The sequence below is a fragment of the Sturnira hondurensis genome, unplaced genomic scaffold, assembly GCF_014824575.4.
Source record: "Sturnira hondurensis isolate 20B ecotype Veracruz unplaced genomic scaffold, ASM1482457v3 Scaffold0016663, whole genome shotgun sequence".
Classification (NCBI taxonomy): domain Eukaryota; kingdom Metazoa; phylum Chordata; class Mammalia; order Chiroptera; family Phyllostomidae; genus Sturnira; species Sturnira hondurensis.
The window spans coordinates 11,370,151-11,387,891 of NW_028089294.1; the positions used below are offsets into that span (position 1 = coordinate 11,370,151).

Consider the following 17,741-nt stretch of genomic DNA (forward strand, 5'->3'; position numbering starts at 1 on the left):
TGAATACTATATTCTATCTCCAAGATATACTGAATCCTCTGAATTCTAAACAGGTTACAGCATGAATTATAACATATGTATCAAGATGAAATAGGAGTATTCTATAGCCCAAGAATTTTACTTCTATGAATCTACTTTACAGATTTCTACAAGCCCCAAAAGACGTGTGCCTGAGGTCAGGATAAACTGGAAACGACCCAAGGGTCAACTAATAAATGCTTATGTAAAAATACAGCATCTAAATATGATGCGTAATAAGATTAAGGACAATGTCAGCAATATACATTTGCTGACACTGGAAGGCACGTTTGACTTCAATACTGAACAACACTCGCACCTGTCTGTGTACCAGGTGTCACGTGCCAGAACTCCACGCCTACAGCGGCACTACACAGGGAGACGTTAGACAAGCTGACGTAAATCGAACGTTTCCAAGTACAGGATTCAGTGGGCATTTTTTCTTTGGAGTTTTACATACTGTGTTGGTGTATTTGTGTTTAATTATGTGTATCAGTTACAAAAACCTCAAAGCTATATTAAAAAAGAGGTAAGGCCAAGAGAAATGAATAAAGGGAAGTACCTTAAACGGTTGGTGTAGGTATCAACACAGGTCTTCATTTTGGCTAACAATGTCCCGACAGAAGTTTGACACTCTGACTGTTCGTCTTCCTCTTCCCCATTCTCGGGAGAAAGGGGCAGCAAGAGGGGCACCATGGACGTACAAGAGGCGATGGCTCGAAGCAATTCCAGCAGAGCTCGATAGAGTGGCACATGTCTCGCCATGTCAAGAACTGTGAAAGGGAAGAGGGAAAAGCATAAAATGAGAACAGTGCAATGCAACAGTAACCACAGCAACAGAACTTCTACTGTCATCTCAAGGGTAATCGGTTAGCTGGTAAATGAGCTAATACAGGTGTGTACAAAGCACCAGTGCATAACTAACAGGCACTTTTAGAGAACAAAATGTAAACAAAGCATAGTGTTGGGGAGAGAACACAAACTGAGTAACTATTTAGTAATGACTAACTAGCTCAGATAGTACACCATGGCAGTAAATACATGTATTCGTATGAATTGGAAAAAATATATATATTTTCTTAATCCTCACCTGAGGATACAGTCATTGATTCCAGAGAGAGAAGGAGGGGGTGGGGGAGTGGGGGTAGGGAGAGAAACACTGATGGGTTGCCTTCTGTACCCACCCAAACCCACACAACCTAGGTACCTGCCCTGACCGGGAATTGAACCCCCAAATTTTTGCTGTATGGGACTCCAACCAACTGAGCCACACACCTGCCCAGACAAGTGGAAATACACTGTAAAAAATTGAAAAGATGTGCCACATAATCTCAAATAAAGCAGTAACATGACCACAGTTTATCAATAGTGTGTTTCAATAAAACAACTCAAAAAAAAAAGTTGACTGTGCTTTTACTTATAAGTTAGTCAAATGTCATTTTTCTTCTTAACACCGCCACACACACCTAAGAACAGATACTTCACCCTGATCAGTGTGGCTCAGTTGGTTGAGCACTGCCCCACAAAGTGAGAGGTCGCCAGTCCAGTTCCTGGCCAAGGTATATGCTTGGGTTGTGAGTCTGGTTCCTAGTCAGGACACGTACAAGAGACAACCAATCAATGTTTCTCTCCCTCTCTTTTCTCTCCCTTCCCCTCTATAAATAAATACACAAACAAATAAACAAACAACTTAAAAAAACCCTCAACACAATCTAGTAAAACAATATGTTTATGGAACATTAATTCAAGTGGCTTAAATACCTAGTGTCAAAATCAAATACATTTATTTTTCAAATATTTAATCTTTAATTAAAGAATTTATCCATTTTACTTTGCCTAACTTGAAAATATAGTAATTACCCTATGGAAAAGAAGCAGTCAAAAATCCTAAATTATTACTCTGTAAATTATAAATCCTTTCAGGTAATTAAATACTAAAATTCAATCCGTAATTATTCATAACCAGTAACCAGTATACTACAATTAATGTGGTTAATATGTGTATCAAAAATATTTGCCTGGTAAACTTAATTTATTGAAAAGACAGTTCAGTTTTTTAGTACTTATCTAATAATGGCTATTATAGAAATCACACATGAACAAAATAATATTTTTAAAGGGCTGAATTCAACATCATGTAGAGTAAAATAATAGATTTTTTTCAACTAGAATAATCTTCAATTCTCACTAAAATGTAACTCAATAAGTAAACTCAAAAAGCTATTCTTTGATACTATATATTTCAAAGCAAAATATGGTTCCATTGGATCTTTGCAAATGAGATTACTGAGAAGATCTCTAAGTGAGCATACTTGTCTATTAATGTTTTAGAAATTGTTTTACTACAGAGCTACAAATTTAATACATAATTAGCAATAATTCCATCATATGTAAGTGATGTAAGGAAAACATCAATTAAGTTTTATGCAAATACGTTCATAAAACTGATTTCTGTATCTAACGATTCATATAAAATTTTCATCTCTGCTCCATTTTACCAATATTTAACTTTTGAATTTATACCCCTTTGCTGAGCCATACTCAGCCAACAATTACTCTGGGGATTCATGTCAACCCTAGATATGCTGAACTCTGGCTTTAGGCAGCCACTAGCCCCAAAAGAATGAACTACATGGAACACATCTAATAAAGGGTCACACATTTCCAACCAAGTAGTAAAGTATAAATGGTTTTTACACACTTGCTCATTTGCTCAACCCAGCTGGAAGGGTAGACCACCGAGATTAAAAAAAAAACATGGGTGTGTATACATACGCAACCTTCCAGAGTTCCTCAACATAAACCCAGTTAGATGACTGTTTCGGCCAATTCCTTTCTTATGGATCTTTTTAAAAGCATTCCACTAATTAAGCATATAAACATCTACTTTGTGTATATTTAATTATGTAATGGCAATACATCTGCCATAAGTAAATTTTAAAACAAATAGAACTAACTCTTAATAGCCTCACAATCAGTTGGAAAAGAAATATACACATATACATGAAATATATATGGCACACATCAAGTTGTTTACAAAAGAAAAGGAGAGTTATGTTTAACCTGGCAGATTAGATGGAATTTAATTAAGAAAGTTTATGGTATAATTGGACCACAACATAAGAAGTGAGAATATCAGCATTAGGCACACTGGCAGCTAACAGGAAGGGTCCCTCTGTTTGGAGGAATTACGAAAGGCACCACTGAAGTGTTGCAGATACTTTACCTGACAAGTCTATGAACAAGTCAATTCAACTGGTGACCCATTCAGATTCTCATTGAAACAACCTCTCTCCTCCGTTATGAAACTCACCCACATAATTACTCAACAGAGTGACGTGTTCTGCATTAAAGGTATTTCTACCTAAGAAGTCCTCTACGCACTTGAGAAGTCTAGATAAGGTGCTAACACTTGCTGACGAGCACCCAGGTGCTGGACACTCTCAGTGGACATTGACGGGCTCCAACTCCTGGCACTGCATACTCTCTCACCAGGAACGAAACGGCATACAGGGCCTGACGGTATCTTGTTTTTGCATCACACACAGAAATAAGTCACTAAACATAGGCAAATGTTTGAAGTTTTATTTGTACTCCTCAGCTAATTTTCAAGAAAACTGAGAACATACTGTAACACAGTTAAGAATTAAAAACAAAAAAAAGCATGCAACTCTAATTTAGCAAACGACTTTTTAAAAATTTGCACCTATTTCTGAAAGATTCATTATTATAATGATGCAAAGAAATGGCATCTTACAAAACACCTCAAAGTCTCAAATAAACTATCATCAAGAAAACTAGAAATATGGATATGAAGATATGAAGTTAAGTACTACATATTATGACAGCTCAGTAATTTCTATTTTTCTCAAGCATGTGTATCAAGCAAAATAACTATTTTCTTAAATGATAAAACTACACATTCTACTGGTATCAAACCATTATCTTTTCAGGCAAGAGCACTAACACAATTTCTAAACCCTCAAAGAACAACAGGCCCTCTCGCTGCCCTGAGACCTGAAAAAGATGGGTTTCCCACTGTACATTTACTTTGGAGACACTAATTTTAGAAATAACTTTTAGATTTAAAGAATGTGATCATATTTAAATTAAGACATTTGCCATAACAACAAAATTAAATTTATTCTCAAACAGTAAAAGTGAAATCTTGACTTTTTGAGGAATATAAGCAAAGATTAGATCTACTAATAAGACACACAAGTCCAGGGTGAGGAAAATCGGATGGTATAACAAAGCTGGCAGTAACGTCTCAATACAACTGCTTATGGAACTGCCAAACCAATACTTTGAAAATGAAAACATCTTATTGCTAGCATATACCATCATTTAGCTCAGACAACCAGCCAAATTCACAGACACTTGATAACGTTCCAATAAAAAAGTCCTGTGCCTGTTCTTCCATTCCCACATTCTTCCATAACATCACGTCCATTCCTTTCTCTTTTCCATACTGACAAAATTCTTTTATATCTCATCTTTGAATATGAAAATGTTTCAGTTTAATAGTGGCCATATTACAGCCAGTAAGTTAAACTTGGCCAAATGAATACATTTCTCTAGATTTCAGTTTTCTCACCTGTTCCTTCTTGTAAAATGAAAAGGATTGAATTGGATAACTCTAATTTCTCTTTTACTCTGAAGTGATATTTATATTCACCTCTACATTGTGAAAATGGCACTAAAAACATAAGAGATTCTATAACCCTTTAGTAAAAAATGTTTTGCTATGTTCCAACTAAATCAATGTCAAGTGACTGAATGTGCACAATGGTGCAATTTTCAGAAAATAAAAAATATCATTTTAAAAAATGGAAGTGAGATGAGGTCAGGATGAGGAACTCTTAAGCAACAATTCTTTTTGTTTAACTCATATTCATGCATTTTCAAGAATCTATTTGTAGCAAAGAAGGAGGACCTCCACCTAGTGGCCAGTGGGGTAACTGCAGGCTCACTAAATAGCGCAAATGTGCGGGTCCCTAGAGAAAATGATCTTGTTTACAGCGCAGCTTTCAGAATAACATGGCTATGGCAAATGTAAGCCACAATGTTGACAGGGAGAAATGAAAAAGAGCACATCCTTTATTTGAGGATGTTCCTATCTACCAAAGAAACTTCTCATGAAAATAATTACTTTGTAAGGGTTTTTTATCATTCCTTTTAATAATATTGGAAGTAAAATATCCTAATAAATTATATTTCATTTGTTCCAGTTATCTACATTGAAACTATGGCTTCAAAATTTGTGTTTCATAATTTTTTGTAACAACTCTCTTAATTTCACACTTAGCTTATTAAGTTCTTTGAAGAATAGGTTTTAAAAATGTATGTTAAAAATAAACTTGTTGCTCTGGCTGGCGTGGCTCAGTGGATTGAGCATGAGCCTGAGGCAAAGGGTCGCCAGTTCGATTCCCAGTCAGGGCACATGCCCGGGTTGCAGGCCAGGTCCCCGGTGGGGGGACACATGAGAGGCAACCACACATTGATGTTTCTCTTCCACTCTTTCTCCTTCCCTTCCCCTCAATCTATAAATAAAATATTAAAAAATAAAAAATAAACAAACTTGTTACATATAGTTGGCCAGAGTTATGTTATGTTACTGATTTCATGTTAACCAACATGCTAAAACCAAGTAAGAACAAAGAGGTCTTTATTTTATTCAATATTCTAGGACAAGTAACTACATAATATCAAAAGAGCCCTGCTCCCCCCAAAACCTAAATATTTCCAGAATAATTAAAAAAATAACTCCATGAAATTCATTCCTACATACATTAGTGGAGAATACCAAATAAACTGAGCTGTACTATTTAAGCTAAAAATGACAAAACAAACGAAAAACCTCGCCTACAAGGTGTTTCGGAGGAGCATTAAACGGGATTTACCTGAATCATTTCTGAGATAGGATGACATGGCCGGGATGAGGCAGGACTGGCTGAGCAGCTCTAGAAGCACAGAAGGAAGGGCGTTACTGTTCTGTCCTCTGCTCTCTGACGGAGCTTCTCCATTTATCGCACTGCTCATAGGGTTTATGTAACTGGCAAGAACCTAAAGGAAAAAAATTGCTAGACTTAAATTGGATTTAAGCTCCACATATTTCAAAAGCAAGTATTTCATGTCAGATATTTAGTTTGAATACCAAGAGTATTTATTTTCAACTCAATCACTCTCTTGCACTGTATACTTCCAAAATAAGACATTTTTGCCTTTAGACTTTTAAAAGAGAAGAGTGCGTTTTGCATGATGAGGCACTATACCAGGTGGGGTAAAAGTAGGTCCACATTTATTTGTATTGAAATAGTACAGTACTTAATAAACAATAATACAAGAATAAACTGTTTCACATACTCACACCTGCAAACCTACTTTTGCCCCCACTCTGTATGTAACTATATAGAAGAAATCCACCTAAGAATACAGACTTAAAACCTCAGTAGCAATTGATTTATTTTATTGAATAAATTCACTTTATAGTTTGAGGGTGATGGAATCCTAGAGTTTTATACTAAGATGACCCTTTCCATCTAGAATTGCAGAAAACAAGTGCTCAAAGACTTGACTTGTCTGATCAATGCATCTCCCCTTCTCGTTTCTGTGCCATTAAGGACTTTCTCTAACAGTTCAACTTTCCTGATTCTAGAAAAGTCACAGAATGGTATGAGGAACAAAGACATACACAAATAGATAAATAAGTAATATTGGTTGTTAAGAGTACAGATTCAGTACTTCAGATGAGAAGACGACTGGAAGCAGGCAGTTTTCAGTTACTGACCAATTTTGTTCTTGTCATTTTCCTCCCAGTGAGGAAGCTAATTGAGAGGGAAGGAATTTAACTGTAAGTAGGGAAGAGTAAACTTTGTCCAGTGGCATCCTAAAAGAACTGAGAACAGGGAACCTAATGGGTCTAATAAAAGTAGCTGAAGATGAGTTGGACAGTCATCAGTACTTAAAAATCAATACTAATACAAAAAATAATTTAACTGTTGTCACTGACAATATCAACTTTACAAATATACCTGCAGAAGGCAGGTAACGTGTTCCTCCTCCAGCCTCTGTTTAGTTAAGGCTTGTTCCACATCCCATCCAGAAGCTGTAGAGCCTGTCCCGAAGCCAGTCCCTTTGGCCCAATAAAGCTGCTGTTCTTCTGTTGAAGTAGGGTTATGAGAGCTTGATACCTGAGGCTTGTAACAAAACATAAAAATGTATTACTACTTGGTTTTACTTATCCTCAATAACATTGATCAGTAAGAATATAAATAGTTCAGCCACCCTGGAAAACAATTTGGAAATTGCTCAAAAATGAAACAAAGAATTTCTATGTGACCCACAATTCCACCCTTAGGTATATACCCAAAGAAATAAAAACTGACACTCAAATACATGTATATACACACATTTTCATAGCAAGACTATTCACAACAGCCAAAAAGTAGAAATAAACACCCATGAATGGATGAATGAACAAATCACAGCATATACATAAAATGGAATATTATTCAGCCATATGAAATAATGCTAATGTGCTGTGTGGATGAACCTTGAAAGCATACGCTAAAAGACAGGCACAAAGGTAACATATTGTACCATTCCATTTATGTGAAATACCCAGAGTGGATAAATGCACCAAGACAGAACATGGGTTGGTAGTTACCAGGGTCTATTAGAGTAAGGAAAATTGGAGAACAAATGCTTATATTTGCAGGGAGGAAACCCTGACTGGGTAGTTCAGTTGGTTAGAGCATCATTCTGATATACCAAGGTTGCAGGTTCAATCTCTGGTCAGGGCGCCTATACAAGAATCAACCAATGAACGCATAAATAAGTGGAACAACAAATCAATGTTTCTCTCAATCTCTAATTAATATAGAACATTTTAAACAAACAAACAAAAATGTCTAAAATATTTACTAGGAAAAAATGGAGTAAAGCACCTTTAAGGCATAAAAGAGCCAATGACTCGAAATTAAATAGACAAAACTGTGAAAAGAAGAGGGATGTGAGCGAGATCTTTCAGGGTGAAGCCAGTACGGGCACGCACACATACACACAGAAGGAGAACTCTGCGATGGTGTCACATGCGTTCGATCACAGTAAGCAAGATTGCTTCTATTTCTAGAAAGAGCAATTAAATTTCTTGTTCAGAATATAATGTATACAAAAACATTGGGAATAAGGGACATATTAAAAATGTGAACGGTGTAGACACAGAAAAAAGTCTGAGATCTACTGGTTTCATAAAATAATTTCACACTCTGTGAAGGTCAATCCTTTGCTATTATTTTTGTGGATTATGATATTATTTCTGTAACAACAAACCTCCTTTAAAAAATTACATTAAATTTAGCACTCTAGTACCGTCAAAACACTGGCAATTAGGTATCACTTTACAAAATAATTTACATGTAATAGTGTACCCATGCTTTACATTTCTTTTAATGGGAACATTTTCTGAAACAGTGTATTTTCATACTTTCACATATTGATCTGCTATGTAGTTTTGTGAATTTGTGACTAAGGAATTTCATTTTTCTCATTTTCTAAGATAAACTGTTAAATGAATCAAAGTGTTATTATATATCCACCATTAGATTAAGGTTACCAATAAAAACTGCTGTTTTTTAAAAAGATTTTATTTATTTACGCTTAGAGAGAGTGGAAGAGAGGGATGTGTGAGATAACACCAATCGGCTGCCCCTCACATGCCCCCAAACTGGAAATCTGGTCCACAACCCAGACATGTGCCCTGACTGGGAACTGAACCGGCGACCTTTTGGTTCACAGGCTGGCACTTAATCCACTGAGACACACCAGCCAGGGTAACAGCTTTTTAAAAATTTCTGAATGTGAAGTATAACATATACACACAAAAAACACAAAGCAAAAAGATCAAGTTTAACTAAATGCAAGCACTTATTTAACCAAGCAGATCAAGAATTAGGTCACTGCATGTAAGAAACTGCCCTTATGCCACCTCCTACTTATCACACCTACATTCCTCCTGACTTTTATAATCATTATTCCTTTATTCTTTTTATAATTTTACTACCTAAGCATGAAACCCTGGTCACTATAGTTCCATTCTGTCTAATTTCTGAACATTATATAAGCAGAACCATGTTGTATACATTGCTTTATGCCTGGTATTTTAGTTATGCTCATGAATCAGTCAAAACTGCTATGTGCTTGGCTACACCTGTTTATTTTCATTATTTTACAGTGTAGTATTCCATTACATAATAGACGATTAATTTATCCATTTTACTATTTTTATACTATTTATTTCATCCATTCCATCATCTTTACATTATTGCAAATGATGACAGGACAATATTTGTGCTGTTGTTTTGGAAATTTTACAGTCTGATGGGTGTGGAATTGTAGCGTATTATCAGTTTTCTGATAGCCAATGAAACAGATCACCTTTTCACATTTACCGGTTATTTAAACAGCCTCTTTAATGAGGTGCCCATTCTAGCCTTTCACCTATTTTCCTACTGGGGTTCCTGCCCTTTCTCTGGCATTTTTTAAATTCTCCGAATATTCTGAACATAAGTTCTTTATAAGATATACATAAATACAGTGTCCCCATTCTGTGCTTCCATTTCCATTTCATTAAGCAAAAAGTTTATAGTAGTATTTCTTCTTAAAAATAGTATTTATTTTATTAATATTAAACAGAGACCTTGTACAACATATTTTCTGATTTATTCATGAATAATTTCTACTTTTGCTGCTATTCTAAAAATATCATTAATAAGCTCATTTTATGTTTTTGCTGGGATACAAAAATAACTTATTTTTATGTATTATACCTGTATATTGTATCCTCATTAAACTAGCTTATGCCATTAGCTCTTCTGGAATTTTAATATACATACAACAAAATCATTTTGAAATAATGAGGCATTTTCTTTTATTCTTTTTCTCTTGCCTTACTATACTGGCTAGAACATAACACTCAATGGTATGATTCTCTAAAGTTCAAGAAAGAAAAGGAAGAGGAATCACAATTCAAACTCAGCCTATCTCAGGTAATTAGAAAAGCTGATTAAGTAATTAGCTCATTTTTTTTCAAGTAGACAAGTTAGCTAATGGTTTTCTGAAAGAGAACAATTAGTTCATAGCTTCTTGTTTAAATATTCTTTGCTTTAGGGGCTAAAAGGGAACACACAAGTGTCTGAAATATTAATTACTTCATATAAAACTGTATTCTGCACTTCGTGAATTTAACTGAGTTTTTCACAACCTGAAGAATGAAAACTGAACCGACCTCTGCTTGGTTGAGGCTAGAGTTTGGAACCCGTGGAGCGTGGTGGCTCAGAGCGGAGAGACAGACGAGGATGAGGTGCAGCGCTCCGATCTCCAGGGCCATCCGCCTCAGGAGCACGCCGTCATCAGTAGTCAGAGGGGTCGTGCTGAACAGGCTACGGAGGACGTGGAAGGGCAGGGTTGGAAGCACATTGGCCGATGGAGACTGCAGAATATGACCTAGATGAAAAGTATTTTAAAAACAGAATAAGGAACAATATACAGGATCACAAAAAATGACAATGTAATAGAAAATTATACCATTATATTTATTAGAAAACAACCCACATACCACAAATATAATAGTGATCATTTAAAAATTAATAATAAATAATGTCTTGGAAAGTTCTGTAAGACATCATCTACATAACCTAGGTAGGAGAAACATTTTCATATGATAATAGCTAAACTATGTTAAATTAATTATAAACTAGAATTTAAAATCTAACAATTAAAAAAATGTAAGTTCCTCACAACAGTGAAAATAATTGCTTGCCTTGGAAGTAGTTTCAACCACGAAACAGGTAATGAAAGTAAAACTATTGTTTTGTTTACAATATAGCTTTCTACTACATTTTAGCTAGAAAAGTGTTACATGCAAAAAAAAACCCCCCAAAACCCCGCCGCCTTGTAAAAATACTGGATGCCACTCACTGCAAGAAAGGTTATCAGAATTATGATTTTTAACAACCATTCACTGTATATTCACTACAAATAGTCTGAAATGACATAAAGGCAATTCTATCTTTTTTATTTAGGGTTACATTTACTGTCTCATAATAGAGTTCTAAAAGACAATGGTTCTTCCCATTCTATCCACTTAAATTTTAAAAATCAGATTAAGTAATTAGAAATTCCTGACTTAATAAGCATATACAATTTGTATATGAAACCAACCAGAACTATTTATTATGTAGAAGTAGTAATTGTTACAGAAACATTCAAAATACAGTCAACATTTTTGAAGAATCCCATTAATATGAAAATACAAAAGAAAACGTATGTACTTTGAGTATTTGATAGCTTCAGTTATAGGATCTACAAATAATTTGTTTTATTAGATTAAATACAGTTTGTAGTACAGAGTCCAACAGTACATTCTTTGTAAATGGCATGTGAAAGTTATCACCTTTACAACAAGTGACTCTAATAAACTTTCAAATTTAATGGTCATTAACTGAAGAATCAGTGGTAAACCAAACGAAAACCTACTTGCTGGGCTATCTTAGCTAGGATTTTTCTTTGTTTCTTTCTATTCAATAAAATTATCAGTCCACTGGAAACAATCACCATAGTTTTCCATTATTATTCTATAGTATAGTATTAGTATGAAATACACTGCTATTTTCATCATTCTGTTCTCTTTAATCTAAATACTGCTACCAAATTCACTTTTTAAAAAAATATTCTCATCACATCACTACTTTATTGTTTTAATTATAAATCTTCATAGCTATTCAGAATAAAATCTGAAGTTCTTTATAAGCCCTTCTATGATCTGCAGCTTTTATTTTTTTTTTTTAAGATTTTATTCATTTATCTTAGAGGGAAAGGGAAGGAGAGAGAGAGAGAAATATCAATGTATGGATGCCTCTCGTGCGTCCCCTGCCGGGAACCGGGAACTGGCCTGCAACCCAGGCATGTGCCCTGACTGGGAATCGAACCGCGATCGAGTGGTTCGCAGGCCCGTGCTCAATCCACTGAGCTACACCAGCCAGGGCTGATCTGCAGCTTTTAAATGAGCTCTCAGTGCTGCTTTTTCACGCAGTGTTTCATCAGCCAACCTATCATTTCTCACATGGTCTGAGCATACAATACTGCTCAAACGCCTTCTCTTTCTGAGATAACTCATCTCAACCCCAGCTGACTCTGTATCCTCCATGGAACCACGAAACCTGCTACATCCCTTTGTTAACCTCACTGGGCGGTCAGTCATCTCACGCCTGGGAGGCTCCATAATGCTGTGTCCCCCCCACAGGCGTCTGTAGCTTGCGGAGCCTATATGTCCATACACACTCCCCACTGCTGTTCCTGGAGAGTGCCAGCTCCCTGAAGGCAGGGCTAAATACCTGATTGATTTCTAAGTCTCTCCAAGGCCCAGCTGTTTTGAAAGCACTCAGTAAATATCTTTTGAATAAAGAAATGAAAATGAAGATTTTTAAAAGATTTATTGTTTATTATTGGAACTAAGTTGCCAACAACAAGTCATGTAGTAGTTTAACTACAAAAGAAATGAATGATGAACAAGTAATAATCTGAGTCACTGTACAGGTCCCACCTATGTTAAGTTTCATTAATAATGCTACGCACTTACTTCCTTCTCCATCATCTGTCACTCCCAACACCAATCGAAGAAGGCACTGAGCGTGTTTTCTCTCCTTCAGTAGCACTTCAGCATAGCCCGGAAGACGAAGAAATAACCCAAAAGCAGCCAAAGAATGGGCTGGTATAGGAGACATGGTCTGTACTGCTGACTTGATGGGTGGAGGTTCAGCTGCAATGGTTTCCGGTGCTTCATAAACTAATTCCCCTGACTGTTCAATGGTCACCCACTCAAACTGATCGCTATCCTTTGGCTTTTCCTGAGTGGTGGATGTCACGACTGGGGTGCTCACCTAAAGGAAAAATTAAAAACAAACATTTTTGTTTGATTACTTGCATTTTCAATACCAGGTTCAAATTAATCACTTCAAATTATTTATTTAAAATATATAAAGATCAACAAAGGGACTTTTTATTTTTTTAAAAAATAAAAAGCTTCCAAACATAGGAGTTACATGATATCAAGAGTACAGTGGTATCTGTCATCAAATATTTCTGGTTTAAAGTTACCCTTTTATCCTTTGTGAATAGCTGAGTAGACGGATTCTTTGAGACTATATAAACATTTTGTTTCTCACCAAACAGGGATCCACTACAACCAGTAAATCTATAATTCTTGCCTAAAACAAGGATTACTATGGTGGTTGCCAAATAGTAACTTTCTCGTTCTATCATTCCTTCTACATTTACTAGTCATCACTGTACTGTAAACATTCCCTCCTTCCCCATCTATTTATCTATTAATTTATACCAGTATGTGAAGGGGTATAAATATACCCCCTTTTTTTGGTCTATTTGGGATAATTCTGCTTTTTTGGAGGGGTCGAAAAAAGCGGAATTATTTCTAGAAGGCAGGCCCCTGTAGTGCAGGCTTCCCCTGATAGGTGAGTGTTCTAAGAACCCATTTATATTGCTGTACCAGCTGGTGTTGTTGGGAGAAACTGTATTTGGCTTCAGTGAATTTTTTTTTTTGAAGACTCAACACATTTGCTCACTTCATTATGGGTGATTTACAAGTGTACCTGCCCACACTGCACTGAGTGTTCAGCAGTTTTTGACCAAAAACAACAAGAACCCCGTGCCCCACCCAACCTATTAACCCGATACAGCCCTATGTGACTTTTTTTGTTTACCCAGATGAAAAAAGTCTTCAAAGGGAAACATTTTGCTGATGTGGAAGAGGTAAAACAAAAAAATGGCAGAAGCACTAAAGGGCACCCAAATCAGTGAGCTCCAAAAGTGTTTGAGCAGCGGAAAAGAATCTTGACAGGTACACTGCATCAAATGAAGAACAGTTTGAAGGTGACTAAACATGTAAGAATGCATAAACAATTTTTAATAAATAAATTCTGGGTTATTTTTTGGTGCCCCCCTCCTGGATTCTACTGTTATTCTATAGGTTATAAGACTCTATCATTTTATTTGAGGCCCAAGAAGAATGAGACTTGGTTAGCAGGACTCCTTACAGCAAGCTTCTGTATTCAGGCTGACCTAGTATATGCCCTACCCCAACCCTAAAATTTTCCCTAGGAGCCTAGGACCTGAGAATGTGACCTTAATCAGAAGTAGGATCTTTTCAGATGTAATCAAGTTAAAATGAGGTCATACTGGTTAGGGCAGACCCTAAATCCAATGACTGGTGTCCTGAAAAAGAGAGTCACACACACGGCCGTGTGAAAACACAGACAGTAACTGCAGTGGTGCGGCTATGAGCTGATGAATGCCTGCAACTGCCAGCAGCCACCGGAATCTCAGAAGAGGCAAAAAAGAATTCTTCTCAAGAGCAGTCGCAGAGAGCGTGGCTCTGTTAACACCTGATTTCACAGTTACAGCTTCTCAAACCTTATGAGAAAATTTCTGTGTTTTAAGCACCGAGGAAAGCACCCACAAGCACTCCGTTTATGGTAATTTGTTATAGCAGACCTAGGAAACTGATGCAGGCACATACAATATACTAAGTACATGAAATAAGAATGATTTTCCCACTTTATTCAACCAAGAACTTTGTATTTACAACTCACCATGCACCACATTCCCCCCATTAGTAAGAGAATAACAGTAATACTGATGAACAGGTGGAGAGGTTAAAGTAATGTTCTATAAACTATCTAAATCAGAAATGGCACCTAAAAGAAAAATATAAGTTAAGCAAAAAGACATTCTGTCCTAGGACAGAAGTGTACAGTATTATTTTACTCTTCCATTTGAAGCAATATCCATAAATTAGTATTGCACCTGAAGAAGCACAGAAACAAAATTTTACAGTATGACGAGTGTAACATCAATGTAAAGGCTACAGTGTAATCAGTTTGGCAAATACACTCTGTCTTCAACACTTCTTCAGTACCGATTATTTTACACAAATACTTATACAATATTCAAAGACTAAATAAAACAGCACTTCCAAAAGGTTAATATAAGTTAAAAAAAATCCCTCAATGAAGCTGGGAAAAAAACTGTAAATGAAAAAACAAACAAAAGAAGAAAGGCTTTTGTTTGCTGTGAAATGATGTTTTCAACTGGGAGTCCTATCTTACCTGCTGAATTACTTCTGGATAGAGCATGGGAAGTCTTTCTGCAATAAGAGCCAGCCCGCCCATTCCTGCAAACACTTGTAACGGTGACTGAATGGGACAGGTTTCAAGCAAAGATTCATCCAGTATCCCATCCATACATTCATCACTTGGAGTGAGAGCCTCATCTTCTGGACAGCTACCAAGTAAATCTCCATGATCTAGAATAAAATAAAAATAGGTAAGAAAGAACATTTTTTTAGTACTATTTCATTTACAAAGCAGATGTTGTCATCTCTTTCATCAACAAAAGAGTGTAAGCATCTTAAGTGATTCAGATATATCTATATTAAGGGTAGATGAGACAACGATGTTTAAATGGCTTCTGATGTTGTCCTCTATAGCCTTGCTATTGAAAGTATGGTCCATAGGCCAGAATCTTTCACACTGCCTGAATGCTTTTGAAGTACAGAATCTCAGGTGCCATCCTAGACCTACTGAATAAGAATCTGCATTTTAGTGGTCTGTAGGTAATTTATAATCATACCGAGAAACACTGTCTTGTAGGGTATAGTGGTCAGTTACATTCTATGTGAAATTAAGCAAGTCCTCAGAGATTCACAACGAACCAGTAACATGTACACATGTTAGGCTCTAAAGTATCCAATTAGGAAAAACTGAACAATGACAAAGACTTCTTACTGAAAACTGAAAACTATACCATACTGCTTTAGCTTTGGATCACTCACAAAGGCAAACCAAGAGGTTAATTTTCGTTTAATTATTTAATAATAATTAAATATTGAACTTTGAGAGGAATAATGTTTATGAGCATAAAATACCACTTTGTTATCAGAAAACTGAAAATGCTGAACTGAGCTTCTCACTTTGATGATAAAATGGCAGTGCACACAGCTCCTGCAGAAGGGCTAGATATTAAAGCACATGTGCTTATAAAATGCGTGGTACCACAGCAGGGATTAAGATAGATTTCCAATGGAAAAATGGCTATTTTTTATATTTACAAGTAATGCAGTCATAAAAAATATCTTTATGTTAAGTTGATGTCAAGAGAAACAGAGGTAAACTAAGTCACCAGCTCCCTGGTGAAACCCCTGCCTCCTCAGATCACAGACCACACTTTTTAAAGCGTATCACACACTCACCTTTTTCGGGGTGCAGTCGTTTAAAAGAATCTGTTTTGGACAGACTTGGGTCTGTGATGACTCTCGAGCCCAACTTAACAGTCAGGTCGACCGAACGGTAACCCTGAGGAAGCTTCCGGTCGTACAGGAGGGTCAGGAGTTGAGCAAGGGTCATCTCAGGAGGCAAGGGCTGACCTAAAAGTGACAGAATTCAGTCAAACCTGGAATCCAAGGGGACATTTATGATTCAACTGACTCAATTACTTAATGCTTTTACTAAATTCTAGGTAGGAATTTGATTCGGACTCCAAATTCAGAACAATTTAACATCACCCCACAGAAGTTTACACAACTTAAAATCCAGTTCTGACGTATGTGAACAATAAATGATGTCTGTGGAAGTTAGTCACAAACCAATCCCATCAAGATCTTCTGAGGAACAGCAAACAGAAACGAAGAAACAGACATTCCTATAAATCTGTGGTGGTAAAACTTCTTCATAAAAGGACCAATAATAAATATATCAAGCTATGGAGGCCATGCAACCTCTGCTGCAACAACTAACCCTATCATTATAGCTATGGGCAATACATAAATAAATGGGGTTAGCTTTATTTCGATAGAACTTTTTTCTTATTAAGAAAAGGGCACCTAGCCCACCAGCCATAGTTTGCTGACCTCTGCTATAAATCAACCACGTAAAGCTAAGGCAGAAAACCTTTTCAAAGTTAGTTGGAAATTTGATGGTAACAATACAGCACAAAAGCTGAGATAAGATAAATGGGTATCACCATGACCAATACAAAGTATATTGGACAAAGAATATGTTTTAGCTGGGCAGAAAATATTGCTTAACTATCCATTAGTGATACATTTCAAAGCTTTACTACTGGAATTAACTATTTAAAATTTGCCTCACAGTGCTTCCTATATAACTTGTGAATGCTCTAAAATATTACTATTACTGATTACTCCACGGCACGCTGACAGCAAAAGTTAGGAGGCTAGGAAAGCATAAACATGCAACATGACAGTGTTAAAAGGGGTATGTTCCTCACTTCTCTTGGAACTGGGTGAACAAAGTCAGTTCATTTATCTCACTGATAGCACCTGTTTAAAGTGATCACATACAACTTACAGAACTGTGAGGGCCTTAAAGTTCCCAAGGTGTTTGAGCATTATGGACATACCTGCCAACAGTTTGTGGAACAGGTGGAACACGGGGACGGTGATGATCTTGTTGGCCGTCTCTGCCGCAGAGGAGGCACCGCCCATTTTGTCAGGCACCGTCCTCCCTCTCCGGGATGGGGGGCGAGGTGGGGTGGCTGACACGGCTCGCTTGGACTGGGATTTCAGCCCTACAGGTAAAAATCAGTAAGATGCTACGTAGTCAACACACTAAGGAAGCAAAAGTGTA

General features: G+C 36.5%; 1 protein-coding gene across 11 annotated transcripts in view; it reads right to left on the reverse strand.

Annotated features, from left to right (window-relative positions):
* BIRC6 (baculoviral IAP repeat containing 6) overlaps nt 1-17,741 on the reverse strand; it is a 201,689-nt gene that overhangs the window by 31,593 nt on the left and 152,355 nt on the right. For all 11 annotated transcript variants that reach the window (XR_005069536.1, XM_037066615.1, XM_037066618.1 and 8 more), the window contains exons 59-66: nt 17,515-17,682; nt 16,346-16,519; nt 15,204-15,400; nt 12,659-12,959; nt 10,307-10,524; nt 7,053-7,217; nt 5,922-6,084; nt 581-791 (exon numbers count right to left, since the gene is read on the reverse strand). Coding sequence is in view for 10 of the 11 variants with exons in the window: in XM_037066615.1 (XP_036922510.1) it covers nt 581-791; nt 5,922-6,084; nt 7,053-7,217; nt 10,307-10,524; nt 12,659-12,959; nt 15,204-15,400; nt 16,346-16,519; nt 17,515-17,682 (1,597 nt within the window). In the remaining variant the exon portion in view is untranslated. The remainder of the gene's footprint in view (nt 1-580; nt 792-5,921; nt 6,085-7,052; nt 7,218-10,306; nt 10,525-12,658; nt 12,960-15,203; nt 15,401-16,345; nt 16,520-17,514; nt 17,683-17,741) is intronic.